This window comes from Pavona decussata, unplaced genomic scaffold (genome assembly GCF_977016875.1).
Source record: "Pavona decussata unplaced genomic scaffold, jaPavDecu1.1 SCAFFOLD_87, whole genome shotgun sequence".
Lineage (NCBI taxonomy): Eukaryota > Metazoa > Cnidaria > Anthozoa > Scleractinia > Agariciidae > Pavona > Pavona decussata.
Window position 1 is genome coordinate 1,989,966 of NW_028145504.1, and position 25,011 is coordinate 2,014,976.

General features: G+C 38.6%; 1 protein-coding gene across 4 annotated transcripts in view; it reads left to right on the top strand.

The window, feature by feature from the left end:
- Positions 1 to 25,011, top strand: part of LOC146474720 (acetyl-CoA carboxylase-like) — a 66,283-nt gene that overhangs the window by 12,819 nt on the left and 28,453 nt on the right. For all 4 annotated transcript variants that reach the window (XM_085116454.1, XM_085116451.1, XM_085116452.1 and 1 more), the window contains exons 10-36: positions 170 to 326; positions 786 to 899; positions 1,552 to 1,611; positions 1,705 to 1,796; positions 2,254 to 2,326; positions 3,097 to 3,260; positions 4,012 to 4,162; positions 5,176 to 5,279; positions 5,969 to 6,050; positions 6,687 to 6,757; positions 7,531 to 7,605; positions 9,208 to 9,273; positions 10,170 to 10,254; positions 10,928 to 10,971; positions 11,714 to 11,804; positions 11,890 to 11,958; positions 12,475 to 12,621; positions 13,266 to 13,385; positions 17,243 to 17,343; positions 17,563 to 17,651; positions 18,283 to 18,410; positions 19,668 to 19,781; positions 20,735 to 20,848; positions 21,378 to 21,467; positions 22,366 to 22,422; positions 23,003 to 23,064; positions 24,389 to 24,437. In XM_085116454.1, the coding sequence (XP_084972580.1) occupies positions 170 to 326; positions 786 to 899; positions 1,552 to 1,611; positions 1,705 to 1,796; positions 2,254 to 2,326; positions 3,097 to 3,260; positions 4,012 to 4,162; positions 5,176 to 5,279; positions 5,969 to 6,050; positions 6,687 to 6,757; positions 7,531 to 7,605; positions 9,208 to 9,273; positions 10,170 to 10,254; positions 10,928 to 10,971; positions 11,714 to 11,804; positions 11,890 to 11,958; positions 12,475 to 12,621; positions 13,266 to 13,385; positions 17,243 to 17,343; positions 17,563 to 17,651; positions 18,283 to 18,410; positions 19,668 to 19,781; positions 20,735 to 20,848; positions 21,378 to 21,467; positions 22,366 to 22,422; positions 23,003 to 23,064; positions 24,389 to 24,437 (2,569 nt within the window). The remainder of the gene's footprint in view (positions 1 to 169; positions 327 to 785; positions 900 to 1,551; positions 1,612 to 1,704; positions 1,797 to 2,253; positions 2,327 to 3,096; positions 3,261 to 4,011; positions 4,163 to 5,175; positions 5,280 to 5,968; positions 6,051 to 6,686; positions 6,758 to 7,530; positions 7,606 to 9,207; positions 9,274 to 10,169; positions 10,255 to 10,927; positions 10,972 to 11,713; positions 11,805 to 11,889; positions 11,959 to 12,474; positions 12,622 to 13,265; positions 13,386 to 17,242; positions 17,344 to 17,562; positions 17,652 to 18,282; positions 18,411 to 19,667; positions 19,782 to 20,734; positions 20,849 to 21,377; positions 21,468 to 22,365; positions 22,423 to 23,002; positions 23,065 to 24,388; positions 24,438 to 25,011) is intronic.

The following is a 25,011-nucleotide window of genomic DNA, read 5'->3' on the forward strand; positions in this document are numbered from 1 at the left end:
ATTATTATAATTAAATAGTTATATTGTTGTTAATAATTAATAATTAATATTAATAATTAAAAAAATATTTATTAATTATAATAATTATTCTTTTTCTCCTCAATCTGATGTGAAAGTGTTCAAATTCACTGCACATGTTTATTTTTTTTTATTTATTTCTAATAATTAGTGCAAGGCATTTGGAAGTACAGCTTTTGGCTGATGAGTACGGAAATGCCATGTCCATCTTTGGAAGAGATTGTTCAGTGCAACGCAGGCATCAAAAAATCATTGAGGAAGCACCAGCTGCCATCGCTAAGCCTGAGGTCTTCAGGAAGATGGAAGAGGTATTTTCCAAAATGTTATTTTTGCAAATTATTCTTTTTTGCAATTGCGAAATGCAGTACTGTGCAGCAAAATGCTTAATGCAACATTTGTGGCTGTTTTGATCCTGGTGAGAAACATGGAAAGTCTGTCACTATAATTTGGGCATAAGCCTTTTATAGTTCATGATGAGATCAGCTACAGGTAGATGGCTGTAAAATGAATAGGGTTGCAGGGCTTTGCCAGACGCAGCGTAAAATCCCCAGCAGCACCCCTATAGCCAAACATGGGTCAAGTACCGCAACCCCCCCCCCCCTCCCTCCCCCTTGTGGCTAGCCATGGTGGAAGCCCCTTTGTGTCACAGGCACCCACCTACAGCGAGGCAGTTGGTTATAGTAGCTAACTGTATGCCAACTTGTCAGGGTCAGTCTAAAATGTCACCTGTTTTCAGTGTCCAATAAATTGTGTTATCTGTTGTTTAGGATGCAGTGAAGCTTGGCCGTCTTGTGGGATATGTCAGTGCAGGAACAGTGGAATATTTATATCATGCCGAGGATCACACTTATCACTTCCTTGAACTCAATCCAAGATTACAGGTATTATCTTCTGACAGACTTGAGAAGTTGCCTTTTTGCTTGACAGTTACTTATTTGTAAAACCTGTAAGTGCTTGCAAACATTATTTGTTTTTCTTGAGGCCTCAGACACTAGCTATAGAAGCATTCAGTTCAAGTAGATAAGTCCATCTCAAATTTTTCCAGGCAAAATTGCCAATGGCTATTAAACATCCAAATTCTTTTAGTTAAATATAAAGATGTCAAGTCTTGGATGACAGACTTAATTTAACAATTGTTCCACGAGTGCACATTGATAGATGATAGATACATAAGCCATCTCATATCCAACATGCGCACTTGTGGAATTATTGTTTTATTAAAAACAACCACGAAAAATTTCAAAATCTTGCTGATTTTAATTAGTAATATCTTCATTTCCCCCTGAGGCGTACTTTTGCCATATTTGTGGGGCATGGTTTAATGAGTCATATACCATGGCCACTAAACCAATCAGTACTCAGTTTTGAATGATAATCTTTATTAGACAGTTAAGAGTCGACTGTTTTTTATCACTGTTACAAATCAGTATTAATATTATTCTCCCAACTGTTTCAATTATTGCTGGATAGAGACATTTATTTAGTAAAAATTATATTCAATTTTTGGGTTATTGCTATTATTTTAATTTATAGGTTGAACATCCTTGCACAGAGATGGTTTCTGACATAAACCTTCCTGCTGCTCAGCTCCAGGTAAAAACTTTCTGGCATCCAGAAGTTCCATAATGACTAATAGCTCTTTTTATTTGGCTGTGCATTGATTAAACATGATTTATTTTCTTGCAGATTGCTATGGGAATTCCACTGTACAACATTAAAGATGTTAGAACGATGTATGGTGTTGACCCTTTTGGAAAGGAGCCCATAGATTTTGACAAGTATGTCTTTTAATGTTATCATTAATTAATACAATGTTGCAAATTGCTGACATCTTTAATCAAATGCTGATGCTGTAGAGACTCAGGAATATTAGTTGGCCTGAGGCCACTGTGATGATGGTGGTGATGATGGTAATGGTGAAATTAATTTCTCTCGATCAAGGGAGGGTAATCTTTAAGGCTCAGGATACCAACGTCACAAAAGTGGTGTACAGAACTGGGTCCTCTGCTCAGTTACACTTTACATGTTCATTCATGCAGGATGGTTTTCAGTTGAGGATCACATAACAAAAACGTATCCCTCTGATTAGAGTGATATACCATAGAAATATTTTTATTCATGATGGTGATGACGATGATGATGATGATGATGATGATGATGATTGATATGTACATGTATAACAGTTTTGTGTAAACTGATACAGCTAACTTTGATTTTATATCCTTTCTAATTTAGTCACAAGAATTACCAGCCTAAGCCTAAGGGACATGTCATTGCAACCCGCATCACTTCAGAAAACCCAGATGAGGTACCGTATAAAACATGATTCAGTACTTCTGGAATTGGTCGGAAGGGCTAATGCTCTTATAATAGTTTCGCAGTGTTTTGACTATGTTTCTTTTCTTGGAGCTTTCAATCGCTTCTATTGCAGAAGGCAATTCATCAGGGAAAGGACCAGCAATCACCCCAGTAGGCTTAGTACTTCTAGTTTTGTCCTTAAGGTGGTTTCTAAAGTAGTTATAGCCAGCAGTTAAAAAAAGTGGTTTCAACTTTGGTTCAACAGCACCATGTTTCATATAAAGAACTTGCTGTATACAGCCCAATTTTTTTTAAAGTTATTGTACAGTGACATACTGTTTTGTTAATTTTCCAAGATTGAAAGAGTGAACATCGAGAGACAGTGTAGACAAAAAGTGTATTTTTCCTCAATTAAGACCACAGACTGAAACAAATTTGTTGGCACAATTCTCTGTGGGGCCCACTTGTCAATCTAAATGTCGATATCTAGGGAAAGGCCTGGTCCAGCCTCTCTCATCCAGTTTTCATGAAAAGAAACATTTCTCTCACTGTTCCAGCTACATGTAATAATGTTACAAATGAATCTGCAACAGGGAAACTTAAATTTACCATCCCAAAAAGAAACATTGAGGGTTAATTCCTTGATAATCGCTCATTTGTATTTTGAACGCGTTTTTAAACTCAGATATAACGTGTTACAATAGTGAAATGATTGATTGATTGATTGATTGATTGGAACATGCAGAAGTGCAACAGTTGTTTCCCCCTTTTTTTTTTCAGGGTTTTAAACCCAGTAGTGGTACAGTTAAAGAGTTGACATTTCGCAGTATGAAAAACGTCTGGGGTTACTTCAGTGTTGGAGCTGATGCTAGCATTCATGAATTTGCTGATTCTCAATTTGGCCACTGCTTTGCTTGGGGAGAGGATAGAGAAGCAGCAAGGAGGTGAGTCGACTGCGAAACAGTTGTTTGAACTCTTAAATCCGTGGAAGGAGAAAGCACATTAAACTTGAGTATGACCTATTATTCACTGAATGACACAGACATACTTGGAAAAAAGAAATCTGAGTGCTCCTATATCAGGAGGTGAACCTAAGACCTTCCGATTACAGTTCTGATTCTCTACCACTGAGCTACAGGAGACTCGTGAGAACTAAGGCCATTAATCTAGGTTCAATGGGACAAACATCTTGCATACTAGCTGCTAGGTTTTGAATGTCATTGTGTTGCATGTACAATGTAATAAATGTGATGGAATATTTTAAGCCTGGTGCCGTGAATGAAAATGAAAATGATGTACATGTATTATCCACTGAATGACACAGGCATAATCAGAAAAAGGAAATCCGAGTGCTCCTATCAGGAGTCAAACCTAAGAACTTAAACTTGCTTGGCACAAAGCACGAAGCGGCATGTATTTTGGTACAGCCTTGCACTCCCATATAGTGTGTGAAGTAAGAAAATTGACTGTACATCCACTTTCCACTTGTTAGTGAATTAATTCTGTTAATTCATTCTGCCAGGGATCCCATGATTAAAAATATCTGGTGATCGAGGTTCAAAATTATCCTGTAGCTGCGTGAAGCTACATTAATAAGGTTTGGTACTCCAGTCAATGCCTAAATTTCTGTCTGTAAACACACGTGAGATTTTTGAGAAGCACTTTTTGTGATATTTCTTCTGTCTTCAAACCCAGGAACATGGTCCTAGCCCTGAAAGAGATCTCTATCCGTGGTGATTTCCGCACCACTGTGGAATACCTCATCAAGCTGTTAGAACATGAGTTCTTTTCAAACAACAAAATTGACACTGGATGGTTGGACTTTCTCATTTCTAAACAAGTTCAGGTTAGGTGTGGTTTAAGTTATTGATCAGTGGATTTCAGTGGCTTAAGGTTCAGTTGGTCTCAGCTGTGTCATTACTGTTAATTAGTAATGAATGTCTCTGCTGTGAGGGAGTAGCAATGCTCTGGTTTAACCGGCTTAAACCCCAGTGGTCATGACCAACATGTGATTTCTCCTCACAATGTCCCTGCTTGATTAAACATTTATAAAGCCAGGAGAATAAAGGAAGTAATCACCAAAAATAAAATGCCTTGATTTTTCGGCAAAATCTCCCAACTAGTAGCGTAAGAAAAATATGGAGGGCATTCAGGAGAATAAACATGCTGATGTTGGCACTGAAGGGGTTAATTCATGCTACAGACTGGGTTGTGCTCCAGCAGCGGGCCAGGCCACTTACTCAGCCAGTGACTATAACATTTCAATGACTCTATGTCATCGTTTTCAAATTCGCTTATCAGTCCGTAGTGAAAAGAGTGTGACAGTTTAATTAGTTGCATGTGATTAAAAATACAATGTGAGATGCAGAGGTTGTTAATCATGAGGTAAATAGTTTTGCTTTATAATAGGGTTGGGTTAAGTGTTCAGTTTGGGTTTCTTGCACTTATGTCCAGAAATGCACCTAACCCTGATTTTGGGTACTTTATATAAGACAGATCTTTTTGTCGTTTTGATATGACTTCATGTCTGACAGAATTATTTGCGTTTTAGTAAGAATTTAGGGTATGGGACACTTTGTGATGTCTATCATACAGTTCATGCATCTCATTAGCATGCATTTCTGGACATACCTCGTTTCTTATTTTTGATGAAGAACATTTTGTAGATTAAACAATCCAGCCTTTCACGACATTTCTTCAGGAATGGAAAATTGTCGGTGCTGATCATTAGTTGTCTGATTGTGTATTTCCCTTAAGTATCTCCCAATAGCAGAATGCTTGTGTTCATCAATGCACTGAAAAAGGTGTAGGAAACAAAACGTTTCAATGATGAGAAATGTGATGCGCTTTCCTCTGCAGGCAGAACGTCCAGATGCAATCCTTGGTGTTATCTGTGGCGCAGTTCATATAGCAGAGGCTGGAATCAGCAAAAGATTTGTCAACTTTAAGTCTGCTCTTGAGCGGTATGTGTCCAGTTTTAGATCATGTACAATGCATAATATTATGCTCTAGAGCAGGAAGAATAATTAAAATTTATGGGATTGAAAAGATAATATAAAAGTGATAGCACAGAATTTCCACTCATGCACACAACACAATAATTATGCAGTCTCTCTGATTGCGATCGAGTGCCAATATAAAGACAAACGTTTGAATGGTCTTTTTTCCTCTCCCCTTTCTCCTCTCCTTTACATCATTCTGAACCTCTCATGGCCATAAAACTCATAATTTGGTGTCATTCACAAAGAGCACTGGAGCTTTCATTGGCCATCCCTTTCAAAAATTTGAATAGATATAAGTGCAGTGTTTTCAGGTGTACTTATTAATCAGTGCAGAAGGATCTTGTTTGCAAAAGGCATTCAATTGTTGAATTTTGATCATTGAAATACAAACATAACCTGGTCATTCTTGGTAAAATTTGTGTTTCATCATGTTTCATAAATATAAACACACTACTGCAAATGTTAAGATACCAGTTTGTATATTTTTCATTTCTGGTACTCCCATATGCATAATGCCATACTCTAGAAATAAACTTACTCACAGTTAAGTATTAATGTCAAATTATTAATTTTTGTGTTAGTATTACAGTGTAGTAACAACAATATATTTATACAAATAATTATTATTATTGGGTTGTCCCATTTTACAGGGGACAGATCCTTTCAATGGACTGCTTAGCAAACCATGAAGATGTTGAACTTATTAATGATGGAACAAAGTATATCTTAAAGGTGAGTGATAATTACTGACGATTATGATGATATACTTAAGGATAGTACCTCATTTTGCTACTGTGCATAATCTGCGCATCTCAGGATGGTCCTACAAGCTCTGTTTTCTTTAGGGCAGTGCATTCTAAGACAAATTTATTTTTGCGCAGATTATAGAAAGCTTTAATGAAATCTAAAAAGAAAATTAGGTGTTATCAGTAACCCTGCATTTTCGTAGCAAATTAAGTTTCATGAAATATTTTGGAGAACAGTGCCATATATTTTACAGCTTTTTTGAATTATTGTTACTTTGTGTGGTTATCCCCAATTGATTTTCTTTTTCAATTCTAATAGCCCTAGCTAAGATCTGCTATTCCTGCATAGTCATAAACTGTACAAAAAATACCTGGGAATTCTAAATTAGGCAAAATACCCTTGAAGGGTAAATTTTTGCATAAATTATGATTCACTTATCTTGCACAAAACTAATTACTTTTTCCCAGTTGTTTCCAATGGGTCAGTAAGTGAGTGAAGCGAAGAAACCACAAGCAAAACAGCATTTCCTTCACTTTTTTGACTTGAATAAGACACATCGAAATCGAGAAACCTCCAATCACATTGCACACTTTTGATGTCATTTTCTTGGTTACTTTGAAGGTATACAAGTCTGGACCAAACACTTTTTTCCTGGACATGAATGATTCCTGGACAGAAGTAGAAGCTCACAGGTATTTTAATTCCTAATTTTGTTGCGGTGAAAATCTTCGGAAAGGAATGGAAGAATTTTGCTGACAGACATCTCGTAATATAAGGTCCCAAAACATAAGTGGGAATAATGTTTAAATGCCCCATGGTTGGGATCCCAGAGGGGTGTCTTTGAAATTAAAATTCTCAATTTTATTACATACATGTACATGTATTGGGAGGGAAATTACAATTTTGCCCATTGGTGGGGTGGGGTTGAGTGAGTAGTAAGGTTTCAGCAGGTACTTTTGGTGAGTAGAAAGAGTTCAATGGGAATATGTCATGAAATAATTACCCATGGAAGTAATAAAGCTGACGAATAACATGATTAATATTATTATAGAGTAACATACAAATACCAATGCAAGTTTTCTGTACATTTTCGTGATTTCTGGATTTTGTTAAGAATGTTTTTTTAGTTTTAGTTTTGGGGATGGGAAATACAATTTTTATATTACATGTATTTGCAGAATGTTGTTTTGGCTTTAGGTGCGCAGAGAGGGGATATGAAATTTCAGCTTTGTTGATACATCCTCTTCACTTAAAAACTGGGAGTACTGCTCCAGGTTTGCTGGGATGCTTGTCACTCCACACCCTTATGGCCCATCATGAGGAGTACCACCCACCCCACCCCCCCGTCGACAAGTGCACATTTCAAACCCCTTGTGATAATTAAGGATTGCAGATGGGCAGAAGAAGGTTCGCATAACATGTTAAAAGAAAACAATCTAAGGTGATTTTGTTATTGTCAATTTAGAATGAGCGATGGTGGATTACTTTTGTCTTGGAATGACAGCAGTCACACCACCTACATGAAGGAAGAAGTGGACAGGTTAGCGTGAGAGAAAAACTACTGACAATTCATAACTCAAAATTAGGTGCCTGACAAGCTTATAATCAGAAGACTTCCCAGGCATCCTGTGACAATTTATTACAGGTGTATGGTTTATGTTGGTAATTGAACTGAGTGGAGTGCAATTTGGTCTGAAATCATACGCGTGATTTCAAAATCAAACGAGCGCGATAGCGCGAGTTTGATTTGAAATCACAAGTATGATTTCAGACCAAAATTGCACGACACGAAGTTCAATTACCACTTAATTACATCCATTTTGAAATCCCCCAATATTGCCCAAAAAAGTGTCTAAATAAAAGATTTCAGCCTCCCCCACCCAGAACTGTAAGTAACTGAATTCATCCATTTTTAAGCCTAGTTTTGTTACATAAATGTGACAAGTTTCAAAGTTGTCTTACAGTGGCTTTCTTTGTCTAAAATTTTCCTGCAATTTGATTGGTCAATTTAAATAATCCCGCTTTCTCATTGGCTGGTTAAAAAGATGCGATTTAGAGTCTAAAATGATGCGATTTAGAGTCCAAAATGGTGCAATTTGGAAATAGATCGCACCATTTTGGACCAATCAGATTCCAAGGATCACCAGTGATTTCATAATGGATGTAATTAATGTTAAAAGAGGCGCTGTCATGGAGATTTTGCTGTATTTTGGCCAAAACTCTTTAACGTGAAATCGCTCTCAGAGCACCGGGAAGAAAATATGAAATTATTTCTCCGAGGAACAATAAACTGTAATCAGTTTTTGTCAATTCCTCTAAAACGCACAGGAGGAACTTGAAAAAATTGGCCAATTTTTTCAAGTTGTAATCCATTTCCATCCAAGCCATCTGCAAGACAAAAATGAATGATACTAGTTTCTGTTCTCAAGTAGGGTTATTTTTAACAAAATTGCACCATTATCAAACATGTGTTTTTTGCTATTCAAAGTAACGCTAAAAAGATGTGACACTGCAACACGAAAGCCTTGCTCCTTTGGCCACTACGCACTTCTTCCGTAGAATGTAAAATCACTAAATAAATTGCTCTGCACGTTTAATTTTTTTTTTCTTTCTATAAAATATATTCTATTTCGTTGTAATAACTGTGAATAAAATTGAATTGAATTGAATTGAACTGCCCCGTTTATTGCTTCTTGGACAACCAACCACCAACAGGCATCGTTAATTGAGTCTCAGCTGAATCTGGCGATACAGTGATAAGTCCAGTAATACAGTACAGTATGGACTACTGAGCATTTAGCTGTATTTGGATGAAGTTGCTGTGAGCATCGGATATGGGGGTTTGTTTGTAAAGAAACTGTGGTGCTGCGCGTGGGTGGAGAGTAGAAACCAATGTTTGGTTTATCAACAGAGTTGATAAGTCAAGGTAAATTGGCCGTCGAATCTCTTAACGGTGTCCAATTTACCTTTAAAAATCAACTGTGTTCATAAACCAAACATTCGCTACTTATATCAAGGACAGTGGATTTGCATGTACATCTGTAAATTATGAAAGATGACGTTTGCCATTAGAAGTTCACGTGTGTGTGTCAACGTGATTGTTATTTTTTAATTTATTTTATTTTCGTTTTATTTTCTACAGCTATAGATTGACAATCAGCGGTAAGACGTGCATATTTCAGAAAGAAAATGATCCAACAGTTTTGAGGTAAGTGCGTACATGCTTCAGTTTTCTTTCCTTTTTTTGCTTACGTCAAATGTTAGAGGTGACTTTTGCTACACCTTGTATCACCAGACATGATCATTCTTACACTAAGAGGAACATAAATAATAAAAAATATATAAATGACTTTATTTAAGCGTCTAAGTATTTAGCGCTGTAGCGCTAATTGGAGACACTATCAATCAATGAAATAAATATAGAAACTGGACATAACATTTGTTAAAAATCCCAACTGGTGGGAGGCCAGTTGGCTATTTACAAGACGTGTCCCTGGATTTGAAAACGGAGCTACATGTACCGTGAAACAAATCCAAGTGGTCAGAGCGGGACTTGAACCCGGGACCTCCGCATTACGAGTCCGGTGCCCTAACCACTAGACCACGCCGCCTCCCATTCCTTGTGGCCAGCAGTTACCCCACTTTCCCTGGTCTTTCAAAGAGTAAGTGGTCTTATCCAATGGGTTATCTCTTTTGCAAAAGAAACGGTGCTAATTATCACCTGGATCTTGCGAGAGTCATAAGCCTTTTTTGTTCTCGTAGGCTATAGCAACCTCTCTTCTTTATGAAAATCTAAACTTTATAGATCTGTAATTAGGTTCTCATCTTGTTCAATACAAATTTGATCAACTGGGTAACTAAGCTAGGTCATTTTAGATGATATTACGTTGAAACGTAAAGAAAAAATATTTCGAGTGAAATCAAAAAAAACACTAGGGGGAGTATACAACATGTTTGTGAACATGTTTTGATCTTTGTCATTGTCCAGTAATTTTCGGGACTTTGACAACTGACCGCTTAATAGAGGGTGACCACTTGATACGGTGCCGCTTAATACAGATTCGACTGTAATTGACTGAAGCATAACGCCTGTGGTATTTGTAGGTCACCCTCGGCTGGGAAACTCATTCAGTTTGTTGTTGAAGATGGAGGACACGTCTTTCAAGGAGAATCGTATGCTGAGATTGAAGTGAGTATTGCTTTTTTAGATCAGGTGTCATGTAGTCTAGTAAGGTGTCTTCTCCTCTTAGTAATGATAATACGTTGAAAAGATTTCCGCACTGCCCCGTACATTAATTTAACACGCATCACTGTCATACTAACCCTGTTACACCAAGAACGAACTTTATAGAGTTTGAGTCGGATTTCAAATGTATACATAATTAATGTATGGGGCTGTTCGGAAGTCTTGCCTAAAACGTTCTCTGGTTAAAAGTTTAGAAATCTGTGAGCTTTCGACAACCGTCTGGTTGTCTTCAAGGGATAGAAAAATGTGACTGTACGTAGAATGAATAATTAAAAAGTAGAAAACTAGTGAATGCGAAAAAAGTGTAAAATAAGAATGTTGGAGGTGTGAAAATTAGTGTCTGATTAAAAAAAATGCGAAAGTGATTGGAGAGCGGCATGACTTGTTGTCAGCGTCAACAGTTTTTTCAGTATGCCAAGACTTGAGGGTCTCAAGATGGCGATAGTTGGCTTTGTCAATAATTAACGCATTATCAAAGTCAATCTGGTGGTTCTTGGACTAAGCGTGGTTTGCCACGTTGGAGCCTTTAGTGTGCATTTTCACGTTCATGGTGTTAAATGACCTTCTGCTCCGTTATTCAAGATTAAAATGTTCAAGAAATGGCGTCTTTTTCTAGGTAATGAAGATGGTGATGCCTTTGACAGTGAATGAAAGTGGTTGGTAAGTTCTTGAGTTTTGTTTCCAAACGTACTCCAACAAATTATGCTGCCGAGATAAGCGGACTGGATACATGTATGTACGTAGTTATTTTCTGAAAATTTACATCTCTTCAAACTTACAATCATCGAAAACAAGTTTTGTAAAGCCATTTTAGAAGGGTATCATTTTTCTTTAGATCATGCATTTGCTATAAAGGTGCAGTTTATAGAAGAACAATTTAAAAAGCTTGAACTTGTGTTTTAGCACAGTTTGGCTTTGTTATATATTCAAGTTCGTAAAGTTAGGTAACAATTTGGAAATGAAACTTCTTTAATCTACAGTATCTACTTGAGTTATGTAGTTTGGAGTGCAGTAATAGGGTACTTTACCAACGACAACGGCGACGCAAACGGAAACGTCATTTGAAAATATAATTTCATTGTATTTGACAATCTGTTACTTCACGATTATTTCATTTCACTCAACTTTTACAAAAACAGCGAACTATCCAGGAACCAAATTGGTAGGCTTGGCGTTCGAGTAAAGAAGCGTTCTCCATAAAACCTTGAGGTCATTTCACGTTGTAGTTTTGCAGAGAATGGCGAAGAAATGTACCAAAATTTCAAACGCATGTGCGCCGCTCATTAAACCTATTCTTTTGCGGCGTTGTCGTTGCCGTCGCCGTCGTCGTTGCTTAAGTTCCCCAACCACTGCAAGTTTGTTAAAACTCTCAGTTTATTTTTGTTGACTGACTCTTCAACAGTGTGCATTATGTAAAGAACCCTGGAGCAGTACTGGAACCTGGTTCAGTTGTGGCGAAGTTGGAACTTGATGATCCCAGTAAAGTCACACAGGTATGGTTAATTGTGTACGGCAACTCGTTATGCCTTACGCAGTACTGTGTTTACAGAAACATTTTATTTTTGATTTTTATTTCAGGCTCAGCTCTATACTGGTCAGTTTCCTGAAACTTGTGGACCTAAAACAAAAGGAACAAAATTGCATCAGGTAAACACGAGGCCTGTTTTTCTTCTATTCGTCATCTTCTTTTCCAACTTATAAATTTCAACACTGAGTTAGGGCCTCTTCATTTGAGCTCGGTCGACCGGGCTGGCTCGGTTTCCGAGTTCTCGCCTCGCCAATCTTGTCTTTACAAAATTTCGATGTGTTCTGGCTGGCCCGGTGACCGAGATCTCGGTCCTCGATAACCGAGCTAGAAATTTTTCCCATATGAACACTCCAGCCCGGATACCGGGACTCTCCGGGACGAAACATTTTCAACTGCGAATAGCTTGTAAGGTTACTGACAAGTCGGAACGCGGTTCCACGGGTAATTTGGGGGCCTAGCCTTTTGGACATTTTTCATTTCGGTAACCGGGATAAAATTTCCCATTTGAACAGAACACAAAATTCGTCCCGCCTACCGGGCTCATATGAAGAGGCCCTAAAAAACTTGTGCATAATTATTGTCCTGTCTCGCTATTTAGGACTTACTGTTTAATACATGCTGAAATTATTTGACAGGTTTTTCAATTTGCCCGGGAGAATCTTCAAAACATCATGGACGGTTACAGCATTGGGGAACCATATTTTTCGCAGAGACTGAAAGAGAATGTTAGCACGCTAATAAAGGCTTTAAAGGACCCAGCATTGCCCTTACTGGAATTACAGGTTAGATACCAGCAATTCTAAGAAGTAAATATGTAAATAAAGTAATATGCTCTTGTCTCTCACTATCTGGCACTCTTGGATGCGAGTTGTGATACAGTTATGTTTGATCACTTGAATCTGGAGCTTTTAGAGTGGTTTTGCTATTGAGTGTCGAAAGTAAATTTTCGGTAATTATTTTGGTTTTGCTTTTCTTCCCTCTGTGTTTGATGGCAAAGTTCGCCCCGTTTTTTCAACCAATCAGAAGTAATTTAACCAAAACCAATCGTGACCAGTTCGCACGCGTTTTCCTGCACTTGGCGTTAATTATATGTATTTTCCTCGAGTTCTGATTGGTTAATTGCGCTGTTTACTTCTCCCATAATTGCCCATTCAAATCAAAAGCGCATAAAGAGTACTGTGAAAAATTGGATCTTTCGTGTGCTGCAGTAAGTTTGCCCATGGTTGAAGACTTAAATTGTCTTCTTTCAGAACTTTGATTGGTTAACTTTTTTTTTTTCATATACCGAAAAAACAAACAGTTGATCTTTTTTTTTGGTTAATGTTACGTTGTTTTTTTTTTTATTGCGAAATTCTTGAGCATTTTTTACGCGAATTTCATTCCCCAGTGGCGACAATGTTCACGTGATCATTTCACCTCTTTGCAGGAAATGATTTCGTCAATTTCAGGACGTATTCCTCCTACAGTTGAGGACAGTATCAAGAAACACTTGTCCAGCTATGCCAGTAACATCACCTCTGTGCTCAGCCAGTTTCCCAGTCAACAGGTAAAGTGTACACTCGTTTCTTTCTAGGAAAAACTTCTTCCTTCACCAGCCGGTTTAGGATCCGTCCACACGTTGAAAACACAACTTTTTCTTTACATTCAAAATGGTACTTCGCCAATTGCTTTTTGAAGTCCTGGAAAAAGAAGATGACTATATTGAAATCCCTATGATAATTAAAAATGTAAGACTAACTAAGTAATTGCTCCATTTAGTATTACTACTTTTATTTTGTAAACTAGTGTTAAGAGCGGCTGCCTGTAAGAAACGAGAACTGCATTTCAGCGACCACTTGGTCGAATTTCTGATATTTCGTCTGAAGATACCCTTGGATTAACTATTTTCGAAAATCATATTTTAAAGTTCCAAGGTATTTTATTTTTTGAGAAAATTGCAAGAGTTTGAAATGCGGCCTAGGTGCGGTCACGGGCCGATGAAAACCGCGAAAATTTAGGTCAAAGGACGAAGCCCCGTTCACGGTGTAAAATAACCCAATGAACTTGAAACTTTACACAAACCTAGACCAACCATCTCGCAAGAGAATTAATACAATAAACATTACAAACTCACTGGCTGCTTTCTAAAGCATGCAGATTTGTGTACGCTACTCAAAATGACCTTGAAACTAATGCTTATTTTCATTGAAATAAAAGGGTTTCTGGTATGTCATTTTCTCTAAATTAAATCTCATATATCGAAAAACGAAGAAAAGAACTTTATTGACACCAAGTTTCAAGCTCTGATTCAAACTCTTTCCCACTCAAGGAAGATCGAATATGCGTGTGATCGAATATGCGTGCGATACTTGCGGCTCGCAATTCACGTCACGAATTATGAGATCAGAACCGATTCACAAACACTTGACATCTGGGGCCCGTGAATGTTTCCAAACATCACATATTGGGCCCTAAAACTAATCAGACGGACTGAAGACAGCCATTCAATGTTTTTCGATCTTTCCTACTCTGGTCTAAAATAATATAGTTATTCCGGTCAATTAGCCTACGAAACATGTTCAACAAATTTGCATACCATTTCGATGTCGCAGGAAAAAGTAGTGCAAATCATACTTGACAGCTCCTTTATCTTCTTAAATGAAGAAGTCGATCAGTAAAATGGAGAAAAGCGTGTGACTTTGTTCCTGTCGTGTTGTTTTGAGTGTTCGTGTTTGGCAGCGACGGCTCAAATCAATAAGCCAGTGTGACACTGATCAACTGTAACTTCGGTGATGTGGGTAATGCGAACGTGATCCTGGCCAGGCACTTGTGCGTTCAGGGCGCTTTTAGAAAAGTAGTGCTTGTGGGCCAAGCTACGACTACCCTGGTGATGATGACCTTGACGAGCTTAAGGACTGTTCAAGAGATCTGAGAGCCCACCTTTCCAGCCTTTGTTTTTTCCGCGAAAAAAATCGACCTTCAAGTGTCATTTTTTTTTTTTTTTTTTTTTACTTACAGTAATGCAGATCCCGGAACGTGGATTTTTTGCGAAAAAAATCTATCCATAACCACCATCCCCACAATTAATAAAATAAAATTTGAGGGTATCAAAGTAGTCTGAGGGTATCAACTTTGAGGGTATCAGAGTAGTGAATTCCCCACCGACCAACGCGACCTCCCCCACCCCCATCCCCTCTGGCGATAAGCGTCAATTGTGGTTATTGTTTACTTTCCCAAACCGGTTTTATCGTTGTTCCTGCCGGTTTCTTTCAATTTTGAGAAGATAGGAATCCTGCCAGCCTTGGTCTGTCTGGTGATGGCCGCGAAAACTAACTAATATTGCTAGCGCAAGCGGGTGAGGGCCGTTACTACCTTATTACTAGCACGTGCGGGGGAGGGCCGTATTTCGCCTATTCATTTTCCAATTTCAGATTTCATGCTATTATTTTTTTCACAGAGTTGAAAGAAACTGGCAGGAACAGCGAGCTTCCATTCAAAGAGAAGCAAGCGAGCGACTTTGAGAAAGTCTAGGTCTAGGAAAGTAAACAATAACCACAATATTATTGACGCTTGTAGCTAGGGGGAAGGGGGGAGGTCGGGTTGGTGGTCGGTGGGGAACTCAATACTATGCTCTCAAATATACAGATTTCATACTTTTAATTGTAAGGATGGCGGTTATGGATGTTTCTTTCTTTCTTTTTTTTTTTTCGCGAAAAAATCGACGTTCCAGGGTATGTATAATTGAAGTTAAAAAACGAAATGACACTAATACTTGAATTTTTTTCGCGAAAAAAAATCAAAGCTGGCAAGATGGGCTCTCGCATCTGTTGTACAGTCTTTTAGCTTGACAAGGTTTTCATCACCAGGGTAGTCGTAGCTTGGCCCACAAGCAGTACTTTTCACTATTTACAGTTCCTAAAGCGCCCTAGCTTGTAAGCGCAGGATTCCATACCGAAATGCCTGGCCAGGATCACGTGCGCGTTACCCACATCACCGAAGGGAATATCGAGTTACAGTTGATCAGTGTCACACTGGCTTGTGGAATTGAGCCGTAGCTGCTAAAGGCGAACATTCAAAACAACACGACAGGAACAAAGCCACACGCTTTTCTCCAGTTTACTGATCGACTACTTCATTTAAGAAGATAAAGGAGCTGTAAAGTATGATTTGCACTACTTTTTTCCTGCGACATCGAAATGGTATGCAAATTTGTTGCACATGTTTCGTAGGCTAATTGACCGGAATAACTATATTATTTTAGACCAGAGTAGGAAAGAAACCTCGGATCGGAAAACATTGAATGGCTGTCTTCAGTCCGTCTGATTAGTTTTAGGGCCCAATATGTGATGTTTGGAAACATTCACGGGCCCCAGATGTCAAGTGTTTGTGAATCGGTTCTGATCTCATAATTCGTGACGTGAATTGCGAGCCGCAAGTATCGCACGCATATTCGATCTTCCTTGAGTGGGAAAGAGTTTGAATCAGAGCTTGAAACTTGGTGTCAATAAAGTTCTTTTCTTCGTCTTTTGATATATGAGATTTAATTTAGAGAAAATGACATACCAATGAAATGAAAATAGGCATTAGTTTCAAGGCCATTTTGAGTAGCGTACACAAATCTGCATCCTTTAAAAAGCAGCCAGCGAATTTGGCATGTTTGTTGTATTAATTCTCTTGTGAGATGGTTGGTCTAGGTTTGTGTAAAGTTTCAAGTTCATTGGGTTATTTTACACCGTGAACGGGGCTTCGTCCCTTGACCTAAATTTTCGCGGTTTTCATCGGCCCGTGACCGCACCTAGGCCGCATTTCAAACTCTTGCAATTTTCTCAAAAAATAAAATACCTTGGAACTTTAAAATATGATTTTCGAAAATAATTAATCCAAGGGTATCTTCAGACGAAATATCAGAAATTCGACCAAGTGGTCGCTGAAATGCAGTTCTCGATTCTTACAGGCAGCCGCTCTTAAATGCTTTAAATCTGTTACTACCTTAAGGCTTTTGCATGTCTGTATTTGTAACTCTCGTTAGTTTTCTTAGTTTCGCTAAAGTATTTCTGCATTCGTCTTGTCCCGCCTCAATTAGTTTTGTAACTATTTGCGAGACAAACCTTTCTGTTGTTTTTCAAATAAATTGTGGTTGTTGTTGTTTGAAAACGCCGTTTTCGTGTTCTCGTGTGGACACCTGAAAAAGGAATTTTGCGAAAACGATGACGTCGCGTGGTCAAATTTAACGGCCATCGGTTTTGGTGGCGCTGCGGTTGGATATGAGATGAAAAGTACCGAACGAGTCGCTACGCACCCTACGCGCCTCGTTGGCTACTTTTCATCATTTTATATTCAACGCGCGCTCGTGGAATAGTATTTAAAGAGCTGTATTAACGAATTTTAAAATCCATTAATCACAAATAACTGAATTCCTGGCAGATTGCTAATGTCGTCGATGCTCATGCGGCAACTCTTACCAAGAGAACTGAGCGAGATGCATTCTTTTTGAACACACAGAGTATTGTTCAACTTGTTCAGCGGTAAGGATTTCTTTGTTTTCCTTTATCTAAGAGGACCTAAGAACGATTTCATGTTAAGGAGGGGGTTCTTTGTCAAAAATTTTCACAGTTTTGGCCAACATACAGCAAAATCTCCGTGCCAGTGTCCATTTAAGAACAACGTTACGATATTAGGGGACGCAGCAAAAGAACTGTTTATTCATGTGAATGTTTCTTGCTTTTGGTTACCTCTTGCTGTAGATACCGTAATGGAATTCACGGACACATGAAGGCGGTGGTGTTAAGTCTCTTAAGACAGTACTTGCAGCATGAAGTTCTCTTTAATGAGGGTAAGTTAATTGCTACTTTCAAAAACAACTTTGGTTCTAAGCTTGTAAATATTAAGGTGCACTATAAAAGGAGGCCTTCGAGGGAAGACTAGGATTCATTTGCTTTTAAACAGTTAACAAGATGGAGACAGTGTAGTGGGTTGGAAAAAAAAATGAGGCGCAGCCAAGTTTTTTAAAACTAACTTCGAGGTGTTTAGAAATCTGAAACACTCTTGCTAGTATGTGATATAGCTTCTAATACTTGCTTGGAGAAAATCAAAGCAAAAGTTGACCAATCTTTTCGATAATTAACGTCACATTTCGAAATCTCCTTCATGCTAGTGATTTCCTTTGTTGTATTTTCATAAATTTATTAGTGAGTTTTTGAGAACGGAGTTTAAAAAATTATCGCAAGTTACATTTAATTTGAATTAAAGAGATTCGTTTTAAAATAGAAATCTTTTTAAGTTTTCAATTGTGAATTCTGTAGCTAATTCTCTCGTTGGTACTATCCAACACTACTTACAAAGGTTTCAAAATGGTTTGATTGTTATTATTATTATTATTATTATTATTGTTATTATTATTATTATTATGGTTGTATTGAACGATTACTTATGGATAGTAATTTAACATTCTTGAATATTTTCAGGGAATTTTGAAAAGTGCGTGACGCTGTTGCGTAACAAACACAAGAGTAAGGATCTAGCTCCAGTTGTACAAAGCATATTCTCTCATACATCTGTGGCCAGGAAAAACCAACTGACGATAATGTTGATAGTGAGTAGACAAGGCATCTAAATTTTTCAAAACTGATTCGCTGGGCGTCTTAAATAAGAATAGATTAAGTAACTAATGGTTCCATTGCAGATTTTTAGCATATCGTCATGACTAATTTGTCTCGCTGGATCTACAAGCAATTGTAAAAAGAGTTGAGTTTCTCTGTAATTGGGTACTTGTAGACACTCGCCATTGTATTACTTGTTTCCCCCCTCCCCCTCCCCCTCCTATCAATGTTGAACGAAATACACAATTCGCGATGGCATTCAACAAAGCAAGCGTCCATATTGAAAGGGGGAGGGGGTGGGGGGTTGAAGTGGATTAGATTGTTCATTGGCCTTAAAGTTTGCGCTTTTTGCCGGAAATAGGAAAAAGGCTGAGAGTGCAAATGCTTGTAGTTTTCAACAAACCTGGATCGCGTGTATTACATACCATGTTTAGGGACTTCAATAGTGACCATGCTTCATGTATTTCCGATTTATCGTGCTGTGTTTTCTGTGCCCGAAATGGGTCGACCTTGCTTGACCAAACTAAGTCCACGAACAATAAAGCCTGATTAATAAGTAAAGCGGGAATTTCAAAATTCGGCGTTAATTTAAGTGGCGTTGATTTCAAGTGCTTTAATATGGCTGGTTTCGCTAGCGACGCAAGCATAAGAGTGCTTATTTCACCGTAAAAACGGCCTCGACGCGAGCATAAACCAGCTTTTTCCTTTTCTTGTGCTTGTGCTTGCGTCGCGTTCGTTTTCACTTGGTACAAAGCTCTTATGCTTGTGCCTGTGCCTGTGCTTACGTCGCTATTGAAATCCAGGCTATAAAGACAAGAGTTTTCTCTTTATAGCGAGGTATGTTTTGCGATGATAGGGAAGTTTTACAGCAGTTGAGTTGGAGCTAAAAAAGAATTATAATAAATACGTAAGATATAGCATTGATTTCAGTCGTTTAGAACTAAGCACTTGTTTCGAAGTTACGATTAAGTGCTGATATTTTAAAAATGTGTTCGTGCTCCTTTTCTTTCGTTCTAAATTAGATTTTATCTTCTTGCATAATTACGTAGTTTTAAAACCATGGTTCCCAAAATTTCAAACACAATTTTAAATTTTAATTGTTTGCTAATGGAATCGCTTTATATCCCTCAATTATTTGTTTGGAATTTGCGTTTTAGTAACCTAATTATTATTTGATCAACACTTAAATCAGTTTGCTATTTTTTTAATTGAACAATTTTTGTACTTTATTTTATTCTCCTTTCTTTCAGGATCAGTTGTGTGGCCGTCAGTCTGGCTTGTCGGATGAACTAAATCATATTTTACAAGAGCTTACCACACTCAACAGACATGAAAATGCCAAAGTGGCGCTCAGAGCAAGACAGGTTAGTTTTTCCATCGTTGCAGCTTCCTTTGTTTGATTCTTGGTACATGTAAAGGAAAAAATCTTCGACCTGGACGGTAAACGAACCCACTACCTCCAGATTTGAACAACCGCTGCCTACTGACTGAACTACAAGGCCAGCCAGACGGGAGCAAGTTTGTGCTTCGGGCATGCAACACAATACCTTTGTACCTTTCACATTCACATTGCCGCTTTGCTTCCGTCTGGCTCGGTCCTTAGAGCAATGGTTGGTCAAATTCGAAGGGCGTGGGTTCGATTCCCGTCGAGTTAGTGTTGTTGTTTTTTTTTTCTTTGCCTCAAGCAGTCTCCCATTTCCTTACTAGGGTTAACGCTCAGTAGGAATTTCATGGGTTCACTTTAACATACACTGCAATGCTCATTCTCTGATGCATCATTTGCAGCTTTCTTTGACGCTCTACTACTTGGGCATCTGTGTACTACACTAACAAATTAATTATTCTTTGGCTACACGTATCAGTTTCCGAGCTTGTCTCCCAAGCTTTCCCAGTGTTAGGCTATATCCCTGTATTGTACAGTGAGCATAGGTCCGTAGGTTCCGTCTCACAACACTTGTTCCCAACAATCTGTTTGTTCCAAAAGGGTAGGGGACGTACCCCCTGGTGTGGTGGTCTATCTGTATCTCTAATTTCATCTGTCTTTCACATTCATGCGTGGGTTGGGTGGGCGGGTGAGATCAAAATATGGACTGCTAGCACCTGCCAGTGGCGGCTTTACATGCATGCTGACGTCCGATCTCACCCCACAGAAGAATTGTAAACCGCCATGACACTATGTACCATTAAAAAGGCAAAAAATGGTCAAAGGAACATTGAGGTGAATTAAAAACATTGACACCTCAGACAAATACAAGTATCGACAGAGTAATGGTTAGTTACAATGCCCAGGCTTTGCTGATCTATTTTGCTTTTCTAGGCACTTTTAGCATCTCAGCAACCATCGTACGAACTTCGGCACAACCACATCGAGTCCCTCTTCCTTTCGGCCATTGACATGTACGGTAACCAGCTGGCTTCTGATAGCTTCCAGGTGAGCTACAATAACCGGCTACAACTCCATGGAAAGCTAAAATGTTCAAATAGTATGCAACCGGCCTTTAGCATCTCTTATATCGTTGGACCTGCATATCAAGCAGCTCTGTTGTTTCAGGGCTAGGGTTCATTCTTTTTTTTTTGTTAGTTCATTGCTGTGCTGTTGTTTTTTTTCAACCAGTCCTATGATATTAATCGGTGGCACTTTTAGCTTACAGTTGTATGTTACTGAAACACGAGAACAGGATTTGTACGGCACTGGAAATCCTGTTAACTCCTCCAGGGCTATATGGCATTTTCCAGCAAAGGTCTCGAAACCTGTAAACACCATTCAAAGTTAGTGCTTGGATCGACAACAGCATCCCACGTGAACGCCTCCAGGCGTCTTGTTTCAAGCAAACTAGTGCTCAGAAAATGTTTTTTTTTTTTCTGTACACAGCAGACGGCTTTCAATTACTTTAGTAACTTGTGTTACGTTAAACTAATATTAGTGATACTTAAGAGTGCTTGTTAATGTTCCGTTACAGAAATTGATCCTCTCGGAAAATGCAATATTTGACATTCTTCCAAGCTTCTTCTACCACTCCAGCGAAGCAGTGAAGAGAGCTGCGTTAGAGGTGAGCTGCTAACAATGTCATCAAAAGGAACCATTGTTTTTATTTTTCTTGTGATTGTTTAGAAGTAACTATGGGGACCTTGAGCAAAAAACAATTATGATGTCAACGACAACGTCACAGAACGAAAGGTTTATAATTAATGAGCAAGACAACGGCTCTTCACTTATATTACACATTTCGGTTAACTTTCCGTTTTCTGCACAACTACAACGCAGCATGCTCAACTTTTTGTCCACATGGTGAACAGTCATTATTTTTCTTTAATTGATTGTGGTGCGATGCGAGAATCGAGAATCATGTGATCTACGAGTGGCGAGCGCCGAAGCCGCCATGCACGAGTAACGAGGGCGCAATCCCAAGCTCAGACTTGCGCCCTCCTTATTTGTGGCTTGAATATCTCGCTTTTCTCGATTCTGGCTTCACGCGGCCTACTAGTTTTGAAGAAAAATAACTCTTTCTCGCAGACGTGAATGGAGAAAGTAAAATTGACCTTTTTCTTCCCTGAAATGCAACTTTCTGAGTTGGACATTTGTAAGATGACTTCTACGTTTTACTTTGTCCAATCCTACCTGGTGGCGGAGTGTGTTGATAGAGCTGGAAGATAGATCTGGAAGATATCGGGGTTCTTATGCCGATGGGGCGTGGTACGGTCTGTTGCAAAATACATCCAGTGGTAGAAAATAGTCGCGGCCTTCGGTTCCAGTGCGGACATGTAGTTTCGAAGTGATCAAAAAGACAAAAAAATCTTGTCCCGGGTAGTTTTGTGTCTTTTTTTTTTTGTGACGTTATCTTCTTCATTGACATATGTTAACTCCATTTTCCCCACAAAACCTTGATGGTATTCAGCACGATGGTGAAGAGCGCAGCACTTTTAATTAACTTTTATTTACTTTGGTAGGTTTACATCAGACGCAGTTACCAAGCCTATGAACTCACAACACTGTATCATGAGAAGGTATTGTTAATGATGAGTTATGTTGATCAAACACAACTGTTACTTGACGCCACTCGATATCGTCATTCGTGCGTCTATACTCTAATCACAAACTCCGCTACACCAACCAAAACGCGAGTTTTACACTGTTTATTGTATAATGCGTATTAATTAACACTCCAAAATCGTGTGTCGTACAATAAAAGGAAAACTGTATCCTACTTACAAAGTTAGACGGTAAGTGTAAATACACTGTAATTTTTATCCCAATTTTAGCTCCGCAATAGTACACTTCATTCAAGCATCGCCGATAAAATCGAAGAAACGCCTAACAATTGGTTTTGGTTTTACCTCTCATTGGCTGAAAAAGCTGCGCGAGTTTTGCCAACCAATCACAGAGCGAAGTTAAGCAAAACCAAAGCAGTTATCAAATTACTTCCGACAATCAGTTGAAAACCGCGATAACCGAGGGATAAGTATATATACGGTTTTAAAATCGAGAACATTATGAGCGTACGCTTGCTGAGTTACATTATATTTAATTTCGTATAGTGTTAAATGTTGAATGCTAATGTTACTTTGTTCCCTCTTTTTCTCCAAGATTGAGGAGAATGTCTTGGTGGTTCAGTTCCAGTTTATTCTTCCAAATGCGCATCCCAACAGGTTTGTCTCGTATTATTGGACAAATTTAGTTCTGTAGCAAGTACTTTACAAGGCCTGTTGGTGTAGTTCTCTAGAAATGAAAAGCGATGTTTTTTGTCATTTGCTGTTTGGACCAGTAGTAAATAAGTCGTCAGTTTTCGCCTCAGCCATAAATACGTTACCCACCTTTACTCTGGTCCTTGCAAAGAATCCAACTCTCCGTTGGATTCTCTCTTTCAGTAGATTAATGGGCTAATTTCGATAGTTGGCTCCGTGGCAAAAAGCGAAAGAACTGAAGAAATTTTTATGAATTATTCTGCCTGAAACTTGATGTCATTTCTTGCTATTTCTCTAAGCCTCGGAGCCAAATCGGCAGAATAGGTCTGTTTGATAATTGAAGCTTGTTATATGGAGTGGCTTATAGGCGTGGTTTAATGACTGTGCCGCCTAATACAGAGTTGTTTTTGCACAGTTTATAACTATGCGGAAGAAACAGATCTTAGCAAGGGATATTGGAATCTAAAAAGAAAATTAGGGGTTACCAGGCATATTTGAGATATAATTAGGTTACGATAAGCTTTAAACTACATGATAAATATGGCATTTTTCTTTGTTGTCTTTGAAAAGTGCGTGGTTCCCCCAATACTTGTTGAATTCAAACAGCCCTTGATAAGATCGAGTTTTTCCGCATAGTAATAAACCGCGCTCCCAAACCTGAAACCCGCGTTTCTCTGTGTAGGACGCATGCGCAGTAAGAGGCACCGTCCTAAAATCGTTTTCTTCATAGCCATTAACCTGTGACGCACCTTCCATTTCCCCGAAAACTGTACTCAACGTAGGATGCATCAAATCGTTTTGGCCTCTTCATCGTTTTAGCTGTCATGATGTTTGGATTTAGACAAGAGGCTTTGTATGCGATGCATAAGGGTTGCAACATGACTCTCGAAAAGTTTGCGATCCACTTAAACATGGACCCGCAACATAAAAGGGATTTCTCTTCCCACTTTTGTCACAGAGTTACCGCTTCAACGTCACATTAATGATGGCAGACATAGCTCAGTGTCTACCAATGGAATGACTGGCGTCTTGGCCAGGCCAAGGTTTCTTTTATAGTGCGGGTCCTTGTTTAATAATGGGATAAAAAAGTATGAGTGAGAAGCACATTAATTACTTGCAGAACATGTGAAAACGGTAGCTTTAACGGATGTAATTTTTGTTTAATTCCTATTTTTTTTAGTCAATTTTTGTCTTACTAAACGGTATTAATAAAGAGGGTAAATAACAAAATATGGTAAACATTCTGATCGTATCGTTCACACAATTTTGCCTTCCTATTCCTTTCTAGGACACCTCAGCGAGTACCGTCTAGTAAAACTGTTCTTGCCATGCCGAGGGTATGTAGGGATAAAATCTTCAACCGTAAATATAAGGGAGCGTTTTATGAGACACACATCTGTATGGCATTGATGTTGTGGCGTGGAATTGCGTGAACGGATAAACATTATTATTGAAAACTGGATCACTGTATAATGCAATTCCTGGGATTTCATTGGCTTAGCGGCCATGGTATATGAGCCATTACACCACGCCTGGGAAATAGCGACATTAAATTGTCTTCTAGTTGTCTTTGCAAAGCGAAATCAGCAAGATCTAGCAATACTACTTGATTCTTTTAATAAATCAATTATTCCACTCACTCTTGTCGGATGTGAGATGATTATTGCCAACTTCGTTGACTATCTATCATCTTTTAGCATACCTCAGTGACCGACTATCGCGTAAGGCGCAATCTGATTGGCTACACAGGTGCCGTCTATCGATCGATAGACGGCAGTTTGTCAGAGCGCGCGCGATTTAGCATGCATCATTGCACAAATATATCAAAATTTATGAAATAAAAAGATTTTTTTGCTTTATAGATCGATCACTGAGGTATGCTAAAAAAATTAGACGGCTCGCTCTCGGTTT